The sequence below is a fragment of the Micromys minutus genome (genome assembly GCF_963924665.1).
Source record: "Micromys minutus genome assembly, chromosome: 10".
In the NCBI taxonomy this organism is placed as follows: Eukaryota; Metazoa; Chordata; class Mammalia; order Rodentia; family Muridae; genus Micromys; species Micromys minutus.
Window position 1 is genome coordinate 22,360,049 of NC_137979.1, and position 23,905 is coordinate 22,383,953.

Here is a 23,905-nt window from a genome sequence, read left to right on the forward strand (position 1 = left end):
GTATCCCACTTTTAGGAGACATCTAGAGATTTTTCAGTCTTCAGTCTGAAGGTAGAGCATGATCAGGGGGTGGTCAGTGACTGCTGCTGGGTTTAGTTTCTGCAAGCAATGACAAGAATGCTCTGGAATTAGATTATAGGAGTGATTGCACAATTCTCAAGGAGTGAGAATTGTTTTAATCATAAAAGCTCCCTTTTGAAGTGGGGCAAGAAGGGTAATCAAGGAGGATTCTCCACCGGAGGCTGGGTGGAGGAAGAACTGGGAGGGTCTGAGTAGGAAAAAATGCAGGTGATGGGTGTGGGCGTGGTCCCATTCTTCTCTGTTTTGAAAATACTTTCAAAATTCCCCATAATAACAAGCTAAATGGACTTTTTTTAAAAAAAGAAACAAAACAAAAACAACCCTAAAACATACACGAGAAATGGAGGGACAGAAAACAGACCACGGCAAAAGCTGAAGCCAATCCAGCCATTCCTCCAGAGACCTGGAGCCCTGCTACAGGAGCACATGCAAAGAGCCGGTCTGGTTTACAACCATAGCTGGTCTTTTCCAGCCTCGCTGGTGCTTTGCTTCCCTAAGGTCAGGGACATGGCTCGGCAGGGAAAACCCTTGCTGTGCGGACTTGAAGGCCTGAGCTCAGATCCCCAGGACCTCTGGGATAGAAGCCAGGTGGGGTGGGGAGTGTCTATGGTAACTGGAAGGCTCCGAGAGAACTTCCCAGAAGCTTGCAGGTCAGCTGCCCAGGGATACACTGTGTGGTGGCAAACAGCTAGGAAGACCCTGGACACATGATTTCCTGTGACCTCATGCTCAACTTGGCATGCTTACACACACACCCCAACACACACACACGCACACCCTAATACACATACATGCATACACCCTCACACAAACACATGCACTTACAAACATGCTCACAGCCTCTTACACAAACACATACACAAACATGCTAACACCCTCATATACATACACGCATGCACACACACACTAATAAAGTAAAAATTTAAAAAGCCAATCAAAGCACGTGATGCCATTTATCATCAGCAATAAGGAAGTAAAGCACTTGACAAATACTTCAGTTAGAACTCAACAAGTCTCCAAGTCTTCTGGTACAAGCTGTAAAAGCAAGCACTGCTGTTGGAGAGGCTCCAAGTTCGGTTCCCAGCACCCACTTCGGGTGGCTCACAATTGCTTGTACCTTCCGTTCCAGAGGGAGTCTGTCATCTCTGGCAGCCATTGGCTCCTTTCATAATTAAAAATAAGTCTTTTTTTTTTTAAGTAAAAAGGGCAGGAGTTATAGCTCAGTGATAGAACATTTACCCAGTGTGTGTGAAATCCTAGGTTCAGTCCCTGTGCCTCAAAATAAATAAGTAAATGATTAAAAGAAAAAGAAGGAAGGAACAAAGCCATGTGCCCTCCGGAAGATACAGGCCAAGAACACCAGGGCTGTGATGCTTGGGCTCAGGCTATGGAAACTCTCCCTCATAGAGCCTGGGAGGTTAACCAAAGATCCCAAGGAACAGTTACTAGCCAACCTCCATCAACTGGACTGCATCACTTTTCCCAAGTTTGGGAGGCATCCTCATAACCTCACTGTCTGGGGATCTCAGGATGTGTTGGCTCAAGGCCAAGACTCACACCAAAGTTTAAGCTCATACTGGAGCTCCACATTCAATTCTGATTCTGGTTCTGGTACTGGGCTCTCACGAAGACCCAACATGTTCTTTCTCCTTCTTCTCCTTTGCTTTTCCCCCTTCCCCCTACCCATCCCTTCTTTCACCCCAAAACTTTCTCTACCTAAATGTCTGTGTTGAAATAAGTTAAAAAAAAAAAAGAAAAGAAAAAGAAAACCCAACTGTTTGGATGAGGAAAACTAAGAAATGGAATCCGGAACTGCAGTTTCTGTTCAAGAGGGAACACACCCTATTCCTATGATGACAGGCTCCTCTGTCCCAGCTCACCTGTCCGGGTTCATCTTATAGGCCTTTCCTGTAATAACAGATAAGATGGGGAAAGATAGAGTCCAGGCATAGATCTGGAAGTGTGGAGGTGGTAAAGGTCACCGTACAGTGAGGCTGTGTGTGTGCCTAGGGAAGGTTTATTTAATAAATAAGAATTCATGAGAATACATGTTCCTGATAAACACACAAAGTGCTCTCCCTGACATGTGACTGAAGACAGGCAAATCAGGGCCACCAAGAAGCCTCAGCAGGTAAAGACACCAGGGACCTGAGTTCTAGTTCCAGGACCCACATGGTAGAAAAGGCAAAGGAACTGTTTCAAGTTGTCCTCTGACCTCTACACATGTACTGTGGAGGACACACACACACGAGCACACACGCACACACACATTTAAAAAAGAAATCAAAACACTGATATAATACCATGTAATGACTACAATGAAGAAAAAAGTATCTGACAAATATTTTAGTTGGCTCAGTGACTCTCTAATTCTGCTACGTGTTGGACAACAGACGGCTAAGCAGGAAGAGGAAGCAAGGTACCAACAAAGTCCTGTTACAAAGCTGCTCTGATGCTGGCTGTTTTCTTTCTTGGGTAATAGGAGCTCAGTTTCTCTACAAGAGTAGCCAGTGTTCTTAACCGCTGAGCTATCTCTCCAGCCCTCTTTCTTTCTTCCTTCCTTCCTTCCTTCCTTCCTTCCTTCCCTCCTTTCTTTCTCTCTTTCTTTCATTTTTAGTTGGCTGAAGAGGGGTTGAGCACAGGTTGCTCTTCTCTAGAATCTGAGTTTGATTCCCGTGACCCACATGGTGGCTGACAACCATCTTGAACTCCAGTTCCAGGAGAGTCAATCTTCTGGCCTCTAAGAGCACCAGGCAAGCAAGCAGTCCACAGGTGCACATGCAGACAAAGTACCCATAATCATAAAATTTTTTTAAAAATTAAATATATGTTGTGTGTATATATTCGTGCAAGTTACTGTGGTCAGAGAACAAGTTTCAGGGGAGTTGGTTCCCTCCTTCCACTTGGTGAGGTAAGATTCACACCCTGCCCCGTTGTTTGTTCTTTTGAGACCCTTTTCTGGGTGCTGAGATGAAAGGAGTGTGTTCCCTTCTCCCCAGGCTCTCTCTTGTTCTCTTTACTGCTGTGTTCTGTAAAGCAGGCTGGCTGACCTATGAGCTTCTGGCTCTTTCTCAGGACGCCGCCCCTCCTCTTGTACTAGCTTACATATGAGTAAGGGATTACGGATGCATGCCACCACATCTGCTTCTTCCTGAGTACAAGGGCTCGGGCTTTCAGCACTGGTGCCATTACTGGCTGAGCCACCCTATGGCTCAGATTCACTTATTTTTAACAGATGACATCTACTGTATGTGTGAGTGGGTGGGTGCTGGGGCTCAAACCCAAGGCTTCATTCCTGGGGCATCTTTAACAGTAGCATTAGTACTTTATATTGAGAGCTCCTCTATAGCTTTAAAAAGTTTGGGGCATTGAATGTAAGAATAATAGTTGGCAGTCATCTGTTACCAGCAACCAGGACACGTTAGAACCGTAGCACAGGGGTCTGAAGGAGGAAGACATGGCAGAAAACAGCTAGTGTGAGTGAGCCCACGGCCAGCCAGAGTTGTTCATTAATGCATGTGCAATATCCTCTGGTGACTCATACAAACACTTGGGAATGACCTTGCCTGCTTCTGTAGATCTTTGACCTACATTGGATTTTGCCAGTCAGGCCTGGGACATTGGCTTGTAGGACAGGAGTTAGGGAAACACGGGTTATGTCAACAAGCCCAGATTGAAATCTCCTTACCTAGCCCACCTTTTTTTCATGTGTCAATTTTATCACCAACCTTTCCGTAACCCTGGTCTCAGCCTCACTGTCGTTTTGACTTCTTGCCTCCTCTACCTGGGTATGGCAGCCCAAGCAAACCCTTACAGCTGCCAAGTAAGAACTTGACAGATGTTCTCTGAAGCCTGTTCTGGCTAAACCATCAGTAGAGTCAACATAGCACTTGTTTCTGTAGAGAGGATCTTCATGTACTATGTGGAAGCACACTCAAACTGAGTCATGATTAGAAGGTGGGACATCCAGGAGAGAGAGGGAGAGAGAGAGGGAGAGAGAGAGAGAGAGAGAGAGAGAGAGAGAGAGAGAGGGAGATCATAGTCAGGAAACAAGCCAAAGCTTTTGGCCTGGGCATTTCTCCATTAAATATAAGGCTCAGGGTTGTTATTTCAGGGAACAAAGAGGCCACGTGTGAAAGCTGTATGGCCACAGATTGTCCTGCCCACTCAACATGGGTACGTCTGTCTTGACTTCACTAGAGTGGTTTCTCAAGGCAAAGATACCATCCCCTACCCGGGTGTGAAGTGCCACCCTCCTCACAGCTCTGTGGATCAGCAGATGCCCTGAGTATCTGGGATTACGTGTCTCTAGATGATATTTGTGGTGCTTTGACTGAGAATGTTCATCACAGGTTCCGCTGTCTGAACACTTGGTCTTCAGTTGGAGGTGCTATTTGGGAAGGTTTGGGGGGGTGGTCTTGCTGGAGGAATTATGTCATGGTGGTGGTGTGGGGGAGACTCTGAGGTTCCAAAAGTCACAGGTGATTTCCAGTTCATTGTCTCTCTTCATTCTTGCAGTTCAAGATGTGAGCCCTGTGACTGTCCCTGCTCCTATACCTTTGCTCCTCTGTCAGGTTTTCCAGCCCTCTGGACTAGAAGCCAAGTAAACTCTTCTTTTTATAAGGTCCCTTAGTTGTGGTGTTTTATTACAGCAAGTAGCTAATGTGATACTGTTCTCATTTCTAGGGGCAGAGTGGTAGAAAAAAACTAGACAGCAGTTGATCAGGAAGTACATGGCTGCGCCAGATAAGAAGCCAAAGGGTTCCCGTTGTATCCTGTATGGTCAATTTGGTTTGACCATAACTTCCCCTGCTGTGCCTGCATTCTTCCCCTTTGGAATGTCTATGCCATTGTGTGTTGGGAATATGAGCAGATGGGTTCATGTGTCCTACCACCATAGCTGAGGGTGACTTCTGCTGTTACGTCTTCCTAACCATGGTGAAGTACCTCAAAACATGAATCAAAATAAACCTTTCTTCTTTCTCTCAAAAAAAAAAAAAAAAAAAAAAAAAAAAAAAAAAAAAAAAGGAAGAAAAGAAAGAGGAAAAGAAAAGAAATTTAGGGCCACTTGTGATGGCATACATCTTTAATTCCAACACTCAGAGACAGGGACAGGCAGATCTCTGTGAGTTCAAGGCCAGCCTGGTCTGTATACTGAATTCTCAGTCTGCTTGAGTTATACAGTGAGACTCTTGTGGAAGAAAGAAAAAAAGATTATTTATGATGGGAATTTAGAGCTCATTAGATATTGTTGAATTCATTGTGAATATGAAGAAAGTGGAACACACTTTGGCTGTCAGAGAATCACAGTACTGGAGAGGAATGAGTGTGGGGGAGGTTTTTACATGTTCAAGTGCAGAGGATTCATTAGGGAGAAACCGTGGGGGCACAGTGAGTGTGGAGGAGTCTGTAGCTCGGATTTGATCTTCTTCGGTGTCAGCAAACACACCTGGGAAAATCTCGGTGAATGTAAGACAGAATTCAACCTTGCTCGTCTTGTTGGGACCTCATCTTAGAAGAGGAACTCTGACTTTAGCAGCTGCAAGAAAGACTTCCTCAGAGCTCCTGCCTTATTCCACATCACTGTGTCCTTGCAAGAGAAACCTCATCGCTTACCAACTGTGGCAAGCCTTTCAGCAGAACATGGCTTCACTCCACGGCAGGGAATAGCCATGGAGCTTAAACACCGAGTGTCATAAACGTGAAATCTGTCAGCTGTAGTTCACACTTTGTTTCCACCCCCAGAGAATCTGTATTGTTAAGAAATTCTTTACATGGATCAAATGGAAATGCTGGCTGGCCTAGGTCAAGCTGTTGATAGCACTGAAGAATTACTTTCAGAAAGGAATGTTGGAAATGTAATGAAAGTGGCCACGCAGCACTGGAGCAAATGTTACAAGTACAGCTTTCCAGATGTGACCCTGAGAGGGAGTGCTACCTCAGGAGTTTCAGCTGTGCCCCATCTTCTGCAAGGACAGAGGATCCGCAACCTCAACCACCCGTTTGGAAGGGATTCGTTAGAAATGGCCTCTGGTGCTTGGGGATTTTTGGGAAATCTGGATCAGATAGAAATGGCCGGAAGGAGGTCAGGAGGCAAAACACTTGGGAGGAGGCTAGCCAAGGGGGAGAGAGAGCTGCAGAGACTGGCTTAGTCACAGTCCACAGAGGAGGAAGCTGGGCATCTCTAACACACAGCTCTGTCTTCAGGTCTCCATGCATTTGTTCGTAGGCCAAATACACAAGTGTGAGGAGTTGGGAACATTTTGGTTGGACTCTGTATGGGGAGTGGAAGCCTTCAGAAATGTCTCCGTTTATGGGGTTTGTAGTAGAGGACTACCCCAAGTCTAGACTGCCTAGTACAAAGGTCTTCAGAACTAGCCCCTGGTTGGTTGCTGAGAGATAACCCTTAAGGCCTTGTAATACTCTGCCTGATAAGAGGGACTTTGTGTGCCTCATAAAGACTTTTATGAAAACAGGGTGCCGTATCGTAAATGGCTGTTTGAATGTGACCAGAAATCGGGGCCAGGCTGTACTAGTTGATTTTTTGACAAGTCTAGAGACCGAGGAGCCAAAGATTTGTTTCTTGAACTTTGCAAGCTCATGTAGCAAACCATGACCCTCTCCTCTAAAAACAGAAAACAAAGACTGAGTGTCAAGGCTTGGGCGAGTTTTCTTGGTTGGGAATGTTTTGTCTACGTTGTCATACGCTGCTGCTGGGAGAAGAAGTGATGTTCGTGTGGTTTCCCTGGGGAATGACAGCCAGAAGCTGGTATCTAGACTCTGCACTGTGCAGACAAGGCCTTCGATGATTTGGGGGTGATGTAATGTGATTGTGAGTGCAGTTTGAGCTCCAGGAACCCCAAGAACCTGAGGGTTGGTCTTGGAAGCCTCGTTATACATAATCATACGGAGGATCCAGGGACGAACTGAGCAGACATACTCTGGATCCACCATAGTTCAAAGGGCGTCAACAGTAAGAATTTGTAGGTAAATGGGTGTGGTGGCACAGCCCTGGAATTTTAACACTCAGGAGGGCCAGCCTGGGCTATATGATGAGATCTCCTTTCAAAAACCCAAATTTATACTTCTTAAAAATGTTATTGTCCATGTTTCTTTCTTTCCTTTTTTTTAAAAAAAATTAAATATATGATATGTGGTGCCACAGAAGTCTGTGCATAGAGGTCAGAGGACAACTTTTGGAAGCCACTAAATTTTGGAGGTCACTGGGCTTACCTGGCAAGTAGTTTAACCTATGACACCATCTTACTGGTCTTCCTCTTCTTCTCCTGTTTGTAATTTAACCCGAGTTTTAAGTTGAAAGCTGCCATTGCATTTGGCTGGGGGTGAAGTTGTGGTGCAAACCTTTAATCCCAGCACCCAGGAGGCAGAGGAAGGCATAGCTCTAAGTTTAAGGCCAGCTGCTCTGTTAACTGAGTTCCAGACCAGCCAAGGCTACATGGTCTCAAAAAATAAAATAATACTAAATTAAAAAATTTAAAGTTGTTTTTATATTTTGTGGTCTCTATTTAATCTTCAATTCTTTGTATCCATATTTTTTTCTACAAATCTTTTTTGTTTGTTTTGTTTTGTTTTTGACTTGTTTTTGGAGACAAGATCTTATGAGTTGCAGGCTGATCTCAAACTCAGTATATAGATGAGGATGGCCTTGAACACCTAATCTTCCTGCTCTGCTGCCTAGGTTCTGGTATTACAGACATGTGCCTCCATGCCTGGCTCTACAAAAAGTACGTTTAAAAAGACAAATGGGAGTTTTTGGAACACTGCAGCAGTTTGATTGTGTTTGGCAACAAATCGAGGAAACCTGGAAGTGACGATTGTAAGGTTTATGTTTCTGTCATCTAAAAAGCTGCAATAGATCTTTTGGGGTCCCTAGGAAGCTTGCCACCCCACACCCTTAGAGTTCTAGCCCTGTCTTTGGTCAGTGTAGAGCCTCTGCTTCACAACCAGCTCCTGGCAGGAAATAAAGGAAAGTCTTTGTCCCTTGGCTCTCCAGGAAATCCCCTGTCCCCCTCATTCCTGTTCCAAAGGCACATGGCCAACCTCAGCTCATGGAAACCTGGGAATTGTGCTTTTCATTTTATGCTAAGTTCAAATGCATTTCTCCGTCTTTTGAGAGTACAAAAAGCAATCCCTGAAAATCAGAATAAATAACAGGAGAGAACACAACGATTTAAGGATTAAACATCTGTATGAAAAATGTGCAAAGTGTGGCAAACATGGCCGGATAACATTTGGTTATTTAAAACAAAACCAGACAAAGAGTCCAAGACTGGTCACATGATTCTGTAAAATCAACATCATGTCCCTACCAGGAGCACTGAGCCAGGTGCATCTCTATACACAAAGCAAATGCCGATCTCCTATGAAAACTGGTGACTTTTGTAGAAACTCCATGAAGGTGATAAGGTCCACCATGTGGTTCTGTTTGTTTCTTCTGCCCCATCTTCAGTGCTCAATCAGCTGGTGGCAGAGGCTGCAACCTGTCGATTTCCCATTCTAATAACTTCTCCATCCATTGTGTCATTTTAATTGACGAAAATACCCACCACACCCTGAGATCTAACAATGGGCAGCCAAACATCCACAGGGAGAGTCTTCTTAAGCCATTTTTTAACTCCATTGACACCAGCTTGAAAATTGTTACTACTTTTCCAGTTAGTGGAGGAAGGGTTCAACTTGGTTGCTTATCTCAAATTCCTATTCAGGAAGCAGCTGTGTGTTCTCAGTAGCTCCCCCTGGCCAGGTTGGGAGGGGAGGTGAGTTCCAACAGACTTGGGACCAGCAGGACCTCATGTCTGGGTTCACATGTTCTGTCTCTTTCGGTCTTGTTGGAGGCTGTATGTGCCACCGCCACTTGAAGTACGTTACCACTGTCTCATTGTGGATACTATGGGAATCATACTCTTAAAAACATCTATGCATTTCACGTGTATATTTTTGTGCCTGGATGTATGCATGTGTACCATATGCATGCAGTGCCCGGGGAAGCCAGAAGAGGGCGTTGGTTCTCCTAAAGCTGGAGTTCCAGGCAGTTCTGAGCCATGGATGTGTGTGCTGGAAACAGAACATGGACCTCTGCCAGAGCAGCAAGCTCTCTAAACTCCGGAGTCTCCTCAGTCTCTAGGAAGTGTACTCTGATGGCCTATGCTAGGGAAGGATGAACAATTACCAGATCCCACCTCTGCTGTTCACGGAAGCCACACTCTACTGCCATCTGCTGGCTGGGTGGTCTGTCATGTTTTGAATGCCAGTTGTGGGTGTGTTTATTATGGGCAACACACGTGCATTCTGCTGTAACACTTTACCTTTAACATGTCAATGAACACGTTAGAGGACCAAGGTTGTAGTGGTAATCTGCTTGCCTAGCACGTGCAGGGTCCTGGGTTTATGCCCCAACACTGCTTAAAAACCAATTTTGTAGAGATGTGGTATTCAACTTGCTGAGGTGTTGCTAAGGCTGGTCTTGAACTCCTGGACTCCAGCTATCCTCCTGAGAAACAGGAAACAGGGGTACCACACTGTGCCTGGTTTATACACTGGATTTTATACATTCATGGATATGCTAAACCCTTGACTGAAAACGTTTCATCAGCACAAAACAGCAGCTGCATCAGATTGACAAATGCCCTAAGACTCCGTTTGTCCTTTTTAATCCACTTTACCAGCCACAGTTGGAGTGATTCTCCTTCACAGTCTCCTGGTGCCCCCTGGTGCCCAGACAGGGAACTGCCTCATTGTTGAGGCACAAAGAGAAAACACCTCTATGTGTACTGTGTCTTCCTCTTTCAGGCACGTTTCTCTGAATTCCATACCAGATAATCTCTCTCACACAACATCCTTCACCCCCTTACACATTTCTTCAAACCCTTGCCTTCTACCTCCAAGAAATCTGTCTCCTTCTGGGGTGGCAAACTTCAGTGGTAGTTGCTATTATTCATAGCCTAGTTTGGCAGGTGCTGAGTGTATCTATCTATCACGGAGCGTTCTACTCTCGCATTCTTACTACCTTTCAGGAGAAGAAACTGTAACTCTCCCCTTTCTCCTCTCCTAGACACCCCTGACACCTCTTTCAAAGTCAAAGTCATTTCTCTGAACCCACAAGGCAGCTCAAAACTGTAACTCCAGCTCACGGGGATCCGATGCCTGCTTCCGGGCTCTGTGGGCACAGCACACACATGGTGCACATACAAACACACATACAGGCAAACCACTCGTACATATAAAATAAAAAGAAATTAAAAAAAAGTACTAGTGAAAAAAAAACCCCACCACTTGCTCCTGTCTCAGTTAAATTAAATTTGAGTTTAATTGACCTAGATGAAGCATGGCTTTCTGAACTCAACTGGTCATCCTTTCTGTCGGGTCTGAATGATGGCCTAATTCCTAAGATGGCTGTGTTTGGAATAAAGAAGAGAAGAAGCAACTGCTGTCTTTAGGTGGTTCTGACTCCTCACAGCTGGAGTGGCCTTTGTCCTACCTGTAAGCCACAGGCACAGTGTAACCTGAATGACAAGGAACATTCCTTCAAACTATCCCTCAAGCTAGAGAACCTGGTTATCTAAGCTCAGGAAAGAGTTTTCTGGGTGAGGCTCAGAACTGGTCTCTCTGGTCTCCCTGGTGTGACAGTTAAGCCTGAAGAAGAGATTGCCCTTTGGGTGCATTCTTTACATCTTCACAGCTGGAGGTGGGGGTCGGGTACCAAAGACTCAGTTAAGCCTGATTCAGCACCTGCAGTTGCCTTAGTGTGCAAGAGTGAGACAGGAAAACTACATTCAACACATCAGGATTCAGCCCTGCCAATGGCCCCGAGGGTGACAAGTTACACAGACAGGGGTGGGGGGTAGGGGGTGGAGGGTAGGGTGAGCTGGGGTGGGTGCCCAAAGGAAGCAGCCTGATCTATTTATTGGTGCTACCGATCGTCTGAGCCACAGTCCCTGCCTCCTTTGCCTTTTCTCTGTTCAGATCTCCTTGTTCAGGCCTATTCCAAAGACCATTACTTCAGAGAAGACCCGATTCCTCACAATGTTGTTCCAAACTGCACCACTCTTCCCAGATAGCTACTGTAAGGAAGGACTGCTCAATTCTATTGGTATCTAACTGTTCGGCTCTGGACTAGTTAGAAGGAAGGATAATGTGATTAGTTGGGTGTTAAGTTAGGGTGTTATTGTTGTGAACAGGCACCATGACCACAATAACTCTTAAGAAGGAAGACATTTAATTAGGGCTGGCTTACAGTTCAGAGGTTTAATCCATTATGACCATGGTGGAAAACATAGTGGCATGCAGGTAGACATGGTGCTGGAGAGAGAGCTAAGACTTTTCTATATGTGGGTCCATGGGCAGGAAGAGACTGTGACACACCACCCAGGATTGGGCTTGAGATCTCAAAGTCCGCTCCCAGTGACACAATTCCTCCAACCAGGCCACACCTACTCCAACAAAGCCACACCTCCTAATAGTACCACTCCCTATGAACCTATAGGGGCCATTTTTATTTGAACCACCGCAAGTATATTGTTTTAGGCCTCTAATCCCAGTACCAGGAAGTAGAGGCAGGAGGATTGCCTTAAATTCGAGGCTAGCCTGAACTATTAACACATAATTAATTCAAGGCCAGTCCTAGCTGCAGAATAGGACGCTGCCTCAACTTCCCCCTCCCCACACACAGAGGTCTATTTCACTGGGCATGGTCGCTCATTTCAGCACTTGGAAGGCTGGGGCAGGAGGATCACCACATCCAGTTACATATGAGCTGTGCTAAAAAAAAAAAACCAGAAGATCAAATTTATCCAAGGAGAGAGGAAGGCCAGCAAATAATGCAGTTCCTATTGCCTGAACAAGGTGCCGTAGGTGAGGCACAAATGCGGATGCTCAACATGTCCCCGAGGGAAGAGCTGCGGAGCTTCAAGTTTCCCAGCCCACAGAAACACCAGGGGCGCGCAGAGTGGCCGCTGCGGGGCGGAAGTGCATCCCCGGAGCCGTTCTAGGAAACCGGGAAGACCCTGCGCGTCAGTGGTCCCGGACACAGTGGGTTTCGCTAGGTGCACTGGGACATTGCCACAAGCCGACCCGCCCTGCCCGGCCTGGCGATGATGGGGTGAATCAGGGCGAGAGCAGCAGACGGGAAAACTCGGACCGACATGGGGGCGTGCACCCGATGGCCACCTGTTCCTCCCGCGAGTGCAGCTCGCGCGGATTGGCCGCAGTGCCGCCCGGCACCGGAAGTGGCCGGTGTGGGTCGCCGGTGACACCAGACAACAGCTGCGGTTCTGTGCGCGCCGCGGTGCAGCGCCCCGGGCCCAGCGGAGTGAGCGTGGGCGGTATCCGCCAGCGGTGAGGCCTCTCTGGTTCTGTCATGCCCGGGGGAGGAGGGCGCGGGGCTCCCAGCATGGAGCCGGAGTCCTGACCGTAGGCCCGCCCCTGACTCGGGTTTGCTGTGTGACCTTGGACGTGATAGCACTAGGGGCTCCTGCTCCTTTGCACACGGAGAGGGTGGAGCCTGGGCACTGTCAGGGACGATTCTAATTCTGCTTCCAGGCCTTGTCAGCCAGGGAAACTGGAGAAGCAGGGTCCGATATGGGCATGCCTAGAACCCATGCCTATTCTTTTCTCTCCCCTCCCCCGCCCCCCGCTTTGGTATTCCATTCCGTAAGCCTACTGCTAGAACGAATAGCAGGCAAAAACCGAGGCCCCCGTGGCATGTTGTGACCTGTGCTGGCTGACAGGACATTGGTTTATTAAGGTTAAAGAAAGACGATAGAATTGGGACTAAAGAGATGCCTCAGCAGTACTCGCTGCTTTTCCAGAGGACCCCGGTTTGGTTCCCAGAACTCAGTCTCATATCATTTGTAACTCATGTGCATACACATCTAAAACTCATACAGCATCATACATCTACACATAATTAAGCGTAATAATAATTATAAAGGAGACTAAATTGAGCACAGGTTGCCAGAGTTCCCTTGATCCGGGGTACCAGAGGAGGAAGATGATAGTGTCTTGAGAGAAAGAACATTATTTTTTTTTGTTGTTGTTTTAGTTTGATTATTTTTGAGATAGGGTCTCACTACATATCTCTGGTTAGTCCAGAACTCACTATGGAGATCATGTTGACCTCAGACTTTCAGAGATCACCTGTCTCTTCCACGTGCTGGGATTAAAGGTATGTGTCACCATGCCTGGCTAAGAACTTAGTTTTTATAAAAAAAAATGATTATCAGTTATCTATCAGACACTGCTGTGGTCTCTTTAGGGACAACGGTGAATGGGATCTCCAGTTAACCTTCAGAACAACTGCAGGTTTGTCACCCAGATAGCACACAAACCTCACTTAATATTTACCAGGTATCAGAAACGTGCTAAGCACTGAAATTAACAAGATGAGGAGAACACATCCTTGTTCATGGTCTAGAGCAGTGGTTCTCAACCTGTGAGGTGCAACCCCTCTGAGAGCTGAATATCCCCATTACGGGGTTGCCCAGGACCAGATATATACACATTACCATTCAAAAGGGCAAAATTATAGTTATGAAGTAGCAATGAAAATAATTTTATGGTCAGGGGTCACCACAACATGTGTGTTATAGAGTTGAAGCGGCACTAGGAAGGTTGAGAACCATTGCTCTAGAGAAAAGCAAGTATGGTGGCATAATGTCTAAGTATTGATTGTTGGGGCTTGCAGATCAGAAAGAGGATGGAAGGGGGCTGTCCGTATGAGCTGCATCTGGAAGATGTTTTTGTTACGGGCACAGGTGAGCAGCAGTATCCCAGGAAGTGAGAATGGTTTGTTTCCAAAGGCAGAGACATTTTAAAGACTGGCTGGTGTTTGGTCTGTGGGGTGCTGAGCACACCTGCAGCTGCCTGTTGTTGGAGAACATGAGGTAGGATATGGGGAGAGGAAACAGGCTTGATTAGGAGAGCATTGTGAGCCTTAGGAAGTAGTCATTCTGGAAGCTTCGAAGAGTAACAAACAGGAAGTGATGTGGAAACTGTAGTTAAGAAAAGGTGAGAAAGGGATTAGGGGAAAACCGGCCTTAGAGGACTGAGGGCTCCTTCCTGCAGATGTTCCTGAGGACTTCCAGAGGAGGTGGGCCTTGTGCCAGATGAGTAATGGAATTTGACTCACCCTGGCTCAAAAATAGGCAGTTTTCTTTCTTTTTTTTTTTTTTAATTTTGTAATTATATTTATGTACAGAAAACTTAAGTGTACATTTAACCCAGTTTAGTGGCGAGTTCTTTAGCCTTTGCCTTTTCTAGCTTGGCAATTCGAGCCACAGACTTAGGACCCAGAACGTTGCCTCCCCAGTGGCGGTGGGTCTCGTCATATCTGTCATTATAATTGGTCCTAATAGCTTCTACCAGCTTAGCCAGAGCACCCTTGTCTTCTGAGTTAACCTGTGTGAAGGCAACAGTGGTGCATGTCTTCCTGTGGATCAGGCACCCTAGCCTGGCCTTTCCCTTGATGATGCAGTAGGGCACCCCCCATCTTTCGACACAGGGCAGGCAGGAAAACCACCAGCTCAATGGGGTCTACATCATGGGCAATCACCACCAGCTGAGCCTTCTTGTTCTCCACCAAGGTGGTGACTGTATTGACTCCTGTTCAGAGGACAGGTGGTCTTTCAGTTGGGATGTCCCCTTTGCCAGCAGCTTTCTTCTCAGCACGGGTCAGTAGCCTTTGCTTCTTCTCTTGCTTTGTCTCTGGCCTGCACTTGTGGGCAAGCTTAAGCAGCTGAGTAGCTGTTCGCCTGTCCAGGGCCTGGGTGAACTGGTTAATGGCTGGAGGTACTTTGAGCCGCTTATAGAGGATGGCTCTTTGCCTCTGCAGCCTGATGTAGCGTGGCCATTTGACGAAGCGTGTTAGATCTCTTTTGGGCTGGATGTCCTGCCCAATGCCGAAGTTCTTGGGCCTTTTCTCAAACAAAGGATTGACCACCTTTTTGGCCTCTTGCCTCTTGACGACGGCGGGGGGCCGGGGCCACCTTCTTCCTCTTGGCCTTCTTCCCTTTGGGCATCTTGCTCTGCTGGAGGAGAGAGCGGCAGTTTTCATTAGTTGCTGTTGGTTAATAGCTGTGCTGTCAGAACTCTACGATGCTAGAGGTCTGCCTGTCATCCCCCAACATGAAAACCAACTGTGTTCAGCCTCCCTCCTCAGATGGTAGCCTCCATTTTCAGGAATAGCTCGTTTAGTAAAGAGACGGGAGGCACAAAGATGAGAAATGCTTAGGAATACGCATCTAGGCTCTGGGGTCTTTCTGTATGAGAATGAGGGTTCATGGATGGCTTTGTTTCTGAGAAAACTTAGTGCAGAGTGTCTCTGATTTCCATGTGAGAGCACACCTAGAAATAACACTGTCATGTCGCTGGCAGCATTCAAAGTAAACATAAAAATTCAGGAGACTGAATCTGAGCCCCCTCCTCTTTGTTAGTTTTGTTTGTTTGTGATAGGGGCTTATTGTAGCTCAGGCTAGCTTCAATTTGTAATCTTCCCGCCTTAGCCTCCTGAGTTCTAAGATTACAGATATGGGGTACCACACCCAGCTCCCATATCTAACTTTTATTCTGTCTTGTTTTACGATGATCAGGTGACTATCCATATCTTGTACAGGTATAGATTTTCCAAGTGCTGGCTTCCTTTAGAACAAAACAAACCCTAGAAGGTGGTGAGCCAGGTGTGACACGATTGTCTGTAATCCCAGGCACTCGGGGTGGGGGGGAGTGTGTGGGGGGGCTGGGGATTTGGGGGGGCTGAAGCAATAGCATTGTGAGTTGGAGGCCAGCTTTGAAAACTTAGTGGAGTTTGTCTCAAATAAAATAAAAATAAACAGGGTGTGATGACACATGCAGTTAATTCCAATACTTGGGAGGAGGCAGAGGCAGGTAGATCTTTATGAGTGCCAGGCCAGGCTGGTCTACATACAGAATTCTAGGCCATCTGGCACTATGTACTGAGACCCTGTCTCCAAAAAAAAAAAAAAAAAAAAAAAAAAAAAAAAAAAAAAAAGAAGGGAAGGGCTGGAAGTACAGCTTAGGTTCAATCTTTAGAATTCTAAGGTGAAAACACCTATCAAAAGCAAAACTAGAAGATAAGCAACTATAGAAGACATGAAGGTTTGAAAAGGAAGGTCGGAGGGAGGTGGGAAGTAGGTACTGAAATACCAGCTCCTGAAACCTCTTGGCTGGGTATTTCAGAGACATTCACTTGTGGGAATAAATTATTCTCTTCTGTTTTTATTTTTATTTTATGCAGCATCCTGTATGTAATCCAGACTGGCTTCAATTCACGAGTCTTCTGCCTCATCCTCTTACACGCTGAGATTAAAGACACTGGGAGGGAATTTCTGTAAGACAGTACTTCCCAAATGAAATGATGCCATGGGTAGAGAAGAAGCTAACAGCTCGGCACGATGGTGTGTGCCTTTAACCCCAGTGCTCGGGACACAGAAACAGGCAAATCTCTGTAAATTTGAAGTCATCTTGTGATTTCTAGGCCAGCCAGACTTACATAGTTCCAAAAACTATGCAAGTTTTGATAGTCACGACTCCATAATATGTATCTTTGCAGTTGCACAGATCGTGACAAACGAAAGGAGACATCTAGTTTTGGGAAACATGAGGAGATGCTGGGGCTTCTGGCTCACTTTGAGGGAGATAACAGAGAGCTTCCTAGGCTCCATGGTTCCAGCAGAGGTCAAGTTCTTGTGGTGGGTATCTCCCCAGGTAGGGTGGTGGTCACCAACCTCTTGTGGCTAAACATGAAGCTAGATATGGAAAAGGTCAGACCAAAGGTCACCTGCAAAATCACTTCCTTCTCTCATCTTGTGATTCATCCTCCAGTCTCTCCTGCCTCTTGGGTTCTTTATTCTAAAGTATTCCTGTATTCCACCCCCTCTAATATTTAAATCTAATATGAACCTATTTAAACCAGAGAAAATCCATGATCTTATAACCCCTTCATATTGCAGCAAATTGATTTCTCAGTCACTGTCACTATTGTTGTAGGATATTTGATGACACCGTGAACCTCAAGATTGTGTTATTTACTGGGGGAAAAAAAGAGACCTTTTTCTAGTTGTGGTGTGGCTCAGCCCTTAGCACACACCTTTAATCCCTCTGGCAGGAATACAGATATGCCCTTAGTACTCACCCTTAATCCCAAACAATGAAGGTAAAGTTAGTTTGTAGAAGGAAGTGTCCATGTTTGAAAGTGGTGTTTAGACAAGATGATGAATCAGAGATCAGTTTGACGGAATAGGATGTGCCCAACTCTCATGAGGAGAGGAAAAGGAAGCTACTCTTGGGGCAGTGCAGCTAAGTCAGTTTTACCAGGACAGTTGTACAGAGACAGGTTGCAGAAAGAGAACAAGCTAGACACAGACAGTGAAGACAAAACAAGCCAGAGAACGAGAAAGACAAAAGATTAGAACACATTGCCAAAGTTAGTATGAGGCTAAGTAGAGGAAATCAGTTAGAAGGTGAGAGAGAAGTCAGATTGAATTAGTCAGGTTGGAGAGGAATTTTGAGCCAGAGCAACTGAGTTGAACCAGCCAGCCAGAGTTCAGAGAGAACTAGAAAGGGTGAGCTCATTCAGCGGTAAGTCTCGGAGGATGCCATATTCTAGACCTAGATAAGATTGTATGGAGGCAAGAAGCTTCCAGAAGCTGCCTAAGGTAGCAGAGTGAGGCAGTAAGCCTCAGATGACAGTTGCACCAGGAGACTAAAAACACTTTTATACACTATGCTTCCATTTCATCTGTGGCTCCTTTATTGTCCCAGTAGACAGCTTCTCATTTGTAAACTGTCCATTCTGGGGCTTTGCATGCTCTGGTAAATGTCACAGCTGTGTTCCCAGGCTTTGTTTTGTTTTGTTTTAATTGAGGGGAGCATGGTTCTTGTTAAGTCGTCCCAGTTCACAGCCCTTCACAGCTTTCAGAGAGACTGGGATTCCTGGCATATCCCACCATACCTGGTAACATTAGATGCTTTTCAGTTCCCTTTCATGACCTTGGTGACTTCTGTGACACTATCGTGGCTCTTCACTACCCATTGTTTTTCTCTTGGTGTCAGAGTTCTCTTCTCTACTTACCCCTTATTTTCAGACGATGAATAAGAAACATCATCTACTCAAGTTAGGTTCATTTTAGTTGCCAGGAGGTTAATTGTATGAGACAGGACTGAGCAAAATGTTGAAGAACTGGGCAGAATAGACTCCCGGAGAGGACTTTTACTTGAGGGACACTGACAGCCTATGGCAGTGTCACGGGAAGTGGTCAGGAGGGTAAATCCTATGACCATCCTCCAGAGGACCTATTAACCTGTGACGTGCCTGTCGTACAAGCTGATGTAGGGAGGAGGAATTGGTAGGGCAGTGTTCTCATCATTTTGGATTCTAGGTTTCTGTTCTCCATGCCTGATTGATGGTTCTCACATTACACACGTGCTCAGTCCTCTCAAATCTGTGTCAAGTGTTGACTATTTAAAGCTTTTAGATCAGTTTGAAAATGGACTCTATATGGATATCTCAAAACACATCTCCAAAACAGAGCTCACTCACCACCTCCCTGCTTAAACAAGCCCCCCCTCAGGTATCATTGTCTATCTCATTACCATTCCTCAAATTAAATGCGATCTGACACATTCTTTGATTCTTACACTTTTTTAAAAAAAGATTTATTTATACATAAGTACACTGTAGCTGTCTTAAGACACACAGAAGAGGGTATCAGATGTCATTACAGATGGTTCTGAGCTACCATGTGGTTGCTGGGATTTGAACTCAGGACCTCTGGAAGAGCGGTCTGTACTCTCAATGATGGAGCCATCTCTTCATCTCTTTACACTTTGCTACTGCACACCAAGTGTTATGAAATTTGACCTTTTAAATATTCCTCCTGCTTTTCTCCTCTTCATTCCCACAGCCTCTGCTGCCCTCCATCTTGTTTGTTTTCGCCTGGATGGCTACACTAGCCCCCCAATCATCCTGTCTACTGATTCTAGTTCATCTATTAAGTGGCCACTAGAATGCATCTGATTTGAAGAGACTGTACTGTAGGTTGATGTTAAGGTGATCCATGATTGGACAGAGGAAAGAGTCGGGAGGAGCAGAAGAGAGGGAGAGTAGGCGCAGATTGCGGAGCAACTTGGAAGCAGATGTGAATGTTTCTCTCGGTGCATCTCTAGCTTGATAAGGTTGTTATGATTATTTCTAAGGGTTTCTGTGGGTCTAATTTATCTCATAGATGGGCAGCTTACATCTTTGTTCATTGGTTGTAAGCTTATTGTGTAGAGGGTTTGTGGATTAAGAACCTAACATATAAACCTGTTTAATAAGTTAATGGATGTGGAGTCATGTTTGTATGGGGCGGTGGAGAAAAGAGAGTGAAATCGACACGTTGGAGAGGTTGTATCCACTCAGGACAGAAGCAGCAGGGGCGGTAGAGTGAACCGCGCCTGAGTTCTCAGAGGCAGCATGGAGCGCCAAGTTAGAGATCCCCGCAGTGCCAGATGGCCCCGAGGCTGCAGGCCCTAGCATGGGATCAAAGGCCTCAACTTTTTAATATTTACTGCAACACTCCTCAGCTTCAAATCATTCTACAAATAATACTTAAAAAAAAAACTTTTATTATGGGGGAGTGTGTTAAAGTTGGGGTTTCTCTGTATGTAACCCTAGCTGTCCTGGAACTCACTCTGTGGATCAGGTTGACCGTGATCCCCCTGACTCTGCCTCCCACATGCTGGGATTGAAGATGTGCACCGCCACCAGCCAAATCTACTGTTTTCCTGCTCGTTCCCCCATAAGGGTCACCTTTGGATTTATTCAGTGATCTCGTGTGTGTGTGTGTGTGTGTGTGTGTGTGTGTGTGTGCGTGCGCGCACACACATATCTGTTCCTGGGGCATGATGTGCTACTTGGGACACCACCTTTGATTGTGATGTCCCCACATGTTCTAAGACTAGGAAGGCCTTTACTACTCTGTCATACCAACCCTGTAATGCCTACCTTCGGACTTCTTTTATGCAATACATAAATAAGTTAATGCCTTGGCTAAGGCATATGGTTCTTAACAATCTTACTATTGCTAGGCATGGTGGCACATGCATCTAATCCCATCATTTGGAAGGCAGGGACTAAACAGAGAAACCCAGTTTCAAAAATAAATTATATTTAGGCATAGTGCCTATAATCCTGAGGCAGAAGTAGGAAAATCCTGAGTTTGAGCCTAGATCAGACATAGTGAGACTCTGTTATTTTTGGTTTTTTTTTTTTTTTTTTTTTTGGTTTTTTTTTTTTTTTTTGTTATTTTTTTTAAAGTATACATACATTAGTATATGAAGCCAAGCCTATTTCTAACTAATATAATAGTTCTGGGAATTTCACTATCCCTGCCACAGAAGTGAGTTCGAAATGACAAAGTGAGCCTGGCCTCTGCTCAGCCAATGAACACCACAGAGATAATCTTAAAGTGGCTCTTTGGGGAGGTCAGAATGCTAGTGCAGTTCAGCAAACTTAGCCTCACTTCACCCAAAAGTAAGGCGCCTAGAAGTTACTCAAATCACCCCTTTGAGTAGGTAATCCCCCTACACTGTGCACTGCTCTATAGGGCTTTTGGGTAATACAGATAAGAATACATTTTCTTGCTAAACACTGTGGCTCTTTCATCTTAATCTCAAAAGTTATTTCTGCTATCACTTTGTTTTTCTTATTAATATGGCCATTGATCCCCTGTGGTGCTTTCTCTGTCACTGAGTTTTCCTGTAACTCTCTCAGTGCCAGCATCTCTGCGCCACACACTTCCTGTTGCTATCAAACGTTCTGCCTCGGGTGGGTTTTACCAACTCCTTTAAGTCAGTATCTACCATGCGGACAGCAGCGGTCTGCCGCTGCCTCATTGGCGGGGGCTGTCTTTGTCCAGGCCCTGGGTTCCCACCTGCAATGTCTCTTGGATAGGACACAGAGCAACCTCACAGAAGTGCTCTCTCTCATTCCAGGTTGTGCTATGGGGACTGAGAAAAAGGAGGTGCTTCCCAAGGAAGACATTCCTGAAGACTCTGAACCGCACGGGCCGACATTAGAAAAACTTGCACAGGAAGTTTACCGAGGCCATGAGTTTGGAGCAGCAAGTGAGGAAGACATATTAGAGGGACATTTGAGAGAGTCCTCGAAAGAGATTATAGAACAAATGTATACTCAGGAGAGAGACTTTGCATCAGGGTTAATTGTCTTCAAGAAGTCTTCCTTAGGTGAGAAAGACCAGAAAAACGGCGAGAGTCCAAGAGGCTTCAGTCCTAACACAAGTGTACTGGTGTGTCGTGGAGATGCTACCGCTGAGAGTGTCAGCGCATGCGCTGCCTCTGGCCAGAGTTTCCCGGAGCGGAGAGAGCTTACTGAAGCTCAGAGGACGCCTGTGGGAGAAAAGCCTCACACGTGTAAAGAATGTGGGAAAGCTTTTAATCAGAACTCACATCTCATCCAGCATATGAGAGTCCATAGTGGAGAAAAGCCCTTCGAATGCAAAGAGTGTGGAAAGACCTTCGGGACCAATTCCAGCCTTCGAAGGCACCAGAGAATTCACGCTGGAGAGAAGCCCTTCGCTTGCACTGAGTGTGGCAAGGCCTTCATTCAGAGCTCGCACCTGATCCACCACCACAGAATCCATACCGGAGAAAGACCTTACAAATGTGAAGAGTGTGGTAAAGCCTTCAGTCAGAACTCAGCCCTTATTCTGCACCAGAGAATCCACACTGGAGAGAAACCGTACGAGTGTAATGAGTGTGGCAAGACCTTTCGGGTTAGCTCACAGCTCATCCAGCATCAGAGAATTCACACAGAGGAGCGGTACCACGAGTGCAGTGAGTGTGGCAAAGCCTTCAAGCACAGCTCCGGCCTCATCAGACACCAGAAAATCCACACAGGAGAAAAGCCCTATCTGTGTAACGACTGTGGGAAGGGCTTCGGTCAGAGTTCAGAGCTCATCCGCCATCAGAGAACCCACACAGGCGACAAGCCCTATGAATGCAGCGAATGCGGGAAAACTTTTGGCCAGAACTCAGAGATTATTAGGCATATCAGAATTCATACTGGGGAGAAGCCCTATGTGTGCAAAGAGTGTGGGAAGGCCTTCAGGGGAAACTCTGAGCTCCTGAGGCACGAGAGGATTCACACTGGGGAAAAACCCTATGAATGCTTTGAGTGTGGGAAGGCTTTCAGGCGGACCTCCCATCTGATTGTCCACCAGAGAATACACACCGGAGAGAAACCCCATCAGTGTAACGAGTGTGCAAGAACCTTCTGGGATACTTCTGAGCTTCTGCTTCACCAGAAGATTCATGTCGGAGAGAAACCTTATGAGTGTAGCGAATGTGAGAAGACGTTCAGCCAGCACTCCCAGCTCACCATCCACCAGAGAATCCACACTGGAGAAAAGCCATACGAGTGTCAAGAATGCCAGAAGACCTTCAGTCGGAGCTCCCACCTCCTCCGGCACCAGAGCGTTCACTGTAGCGAGTGATCTACCAACCAGGAAGGTGGTGTCGGGAGGCTGGAGGCAGACTTCTCCACTGCTCTGTACCCAGGCCCTAGGATCACATGAAAGGACAGGGCCTCCCCGGGCCATCTGCTGAGCGTGTGTTAGTCGTTGGCTGAAAGTGATGAGGCAGCTTTATGAACTTATTTATTGAGAAGTTTCAGTGTACTAAATTAAATCATAAAAGTTGTTTCAGGCCTTAATCCTCCTCTGGCCATTCCTTCCTTCTTTCTGTCTCCACAGGGGTCTGTACACATGTCTAGCCTAAACTGTAGTTCTTAATGAAAGTGAGGACAGGATTCACCACTCCTGAGAACCAGAGAGTTGACTCAGTGTCCCCTGAAACATGAGAAAGTTATAACCCATCCTGCCCGCTGCTTAGTTTTGGAGTACTTTAGTAAACCCTTCCCTCCATTTCTTCTTTTAAGCCTCAGAATCTCCCAGCCATAATGAACACGTTATCATTAACGAGCAAACAGGAAGCTTGCCTCTTTTTACACCCCCTAATTGGTTCCTTATTTATTCGAAGAGGTTCCCATGGAAAGAAAACAGTTTACAGGACGTGAAGGCCTGAAAACTCCGAGGGTGGAGAAACTGAAAAGCAGGCTACTGAGTGTGGCGGGAGAGGCTCCTTAGTAAGCAGACTGCCCAGGCACTCCCGCACGGTCCCAGCTCCTGCTGTTCCAGCCATCCTGTCAGGAAGTAGTAAGCAGGATCCTGTGGCCTTTCCCTGCCACACTGCTGGCCATGTTGAGCTGGAGAACCGGATTAACCAGGCCTGGGCCTTCCAACTTCGAGCTTTCCTGACCACCCAGCTGGAGGCTGAGTAATGGATGGAGATTGACAGCCTTTTCAGTTTGTCTGATGGTCGTAGATTTTTTCTTTTTCTTTCTTTCTTTCTTTCTTTCTTTCTTTCTTTCTTTCTTTCTTTCTCTTTCTTTCTTCCTCCCTCCCTCCCTCCCTCCCTCCCTCCCTCTCTCTCTCTCTCTCTCTCTCTCTCTCTCTCTCTCTCTCTCTCTCTCTCTCTCATCTCCGCATGTCTTCTGTGCCCTCCATCTTTCATGTTTCCATGTTAGGGTTAGGTAGTGGGAACAGCAATGGCACTAAAGAAAACCGAGGAACCTGAGCTCTCGTCTCGTCTGAGAGTTATCTCTTCAGGAAGGCCCTTCAGTCCCTGCTCTCTGGTTCTCTCATCTGCAAAGGGAGGGGCATTGAGTGACATTTCTCAGTTCTTAACCAGCCTCTAAGAAAATAGACTAATCTCAGTGTTCAGCACTTGT

General features: G+C 46.1%; 1 protein-coding gene and 1 pseudogene across 6 annotated transcripts; one reads left to right on the top strand and one right to left on the bottom strand.

Moving 5' to 3' along the window:
• Nucleotides 1-12,335: 12,335 nt before the first annotated feature.
• On the top strand, nucleotides 12,336-22,817 carry ZFP3 (ZFP3 zinc finger protein). Of its 5 annotated transcripts, XM_080924138.1 has the most exons (4): nucleotides 12,398-12,435; nucleotides 13,187-13,264; nucleotides 13,355-13,401; nucleotides 21,091-22,817. In XM_080924138.1, exon 4 carries the CDS (start codon nucleotides 21,099-21,101, stop codon nucleotides 22,608-22,610), a length of 1,512 nt encoding a protein of 503 aa, XP_080780264.1. In that variant the 5' UTR covers nucleotides 12,398-12,435; nucleotides 13,187-13,264; nucleotides 13,355-13,401; nucleotides 21,091-21,098; the 3' UTR covers nucleotides 22,611-22,817. The 5 variants fall into 5 exon arrangements, with proteins under 5 accessions (XP_080780261.1, XP_080780262.1, XP_080780263.1 ...); XM_080924136.1 differs by lacking the exons at nucleotides 13,187-13,264; nucleotides 13,355-13,401 and adding an exon at nucleotides 19,020-19,290 and having other exon boundaries at nucleotides 12,355-12,435; XM_080924137.1 differs by lacking the exon at nucleotides 13,355-13,401 and having other exon boundaries at nucleotides 12,383-12,435.
• LOC308425394 (large ribosomal subunit protein eL8-like) lies at nucleotides 14,314-15,116 on the bottom strand (annotated as a pseudogene). Its single transcript has one exon. The product of its transcript is annotated as a large ribosomal subunit protein eL8-like (transcript).
• Nucleotides 22,818-23,905: the final 1,088 nt, after the last annotated feature.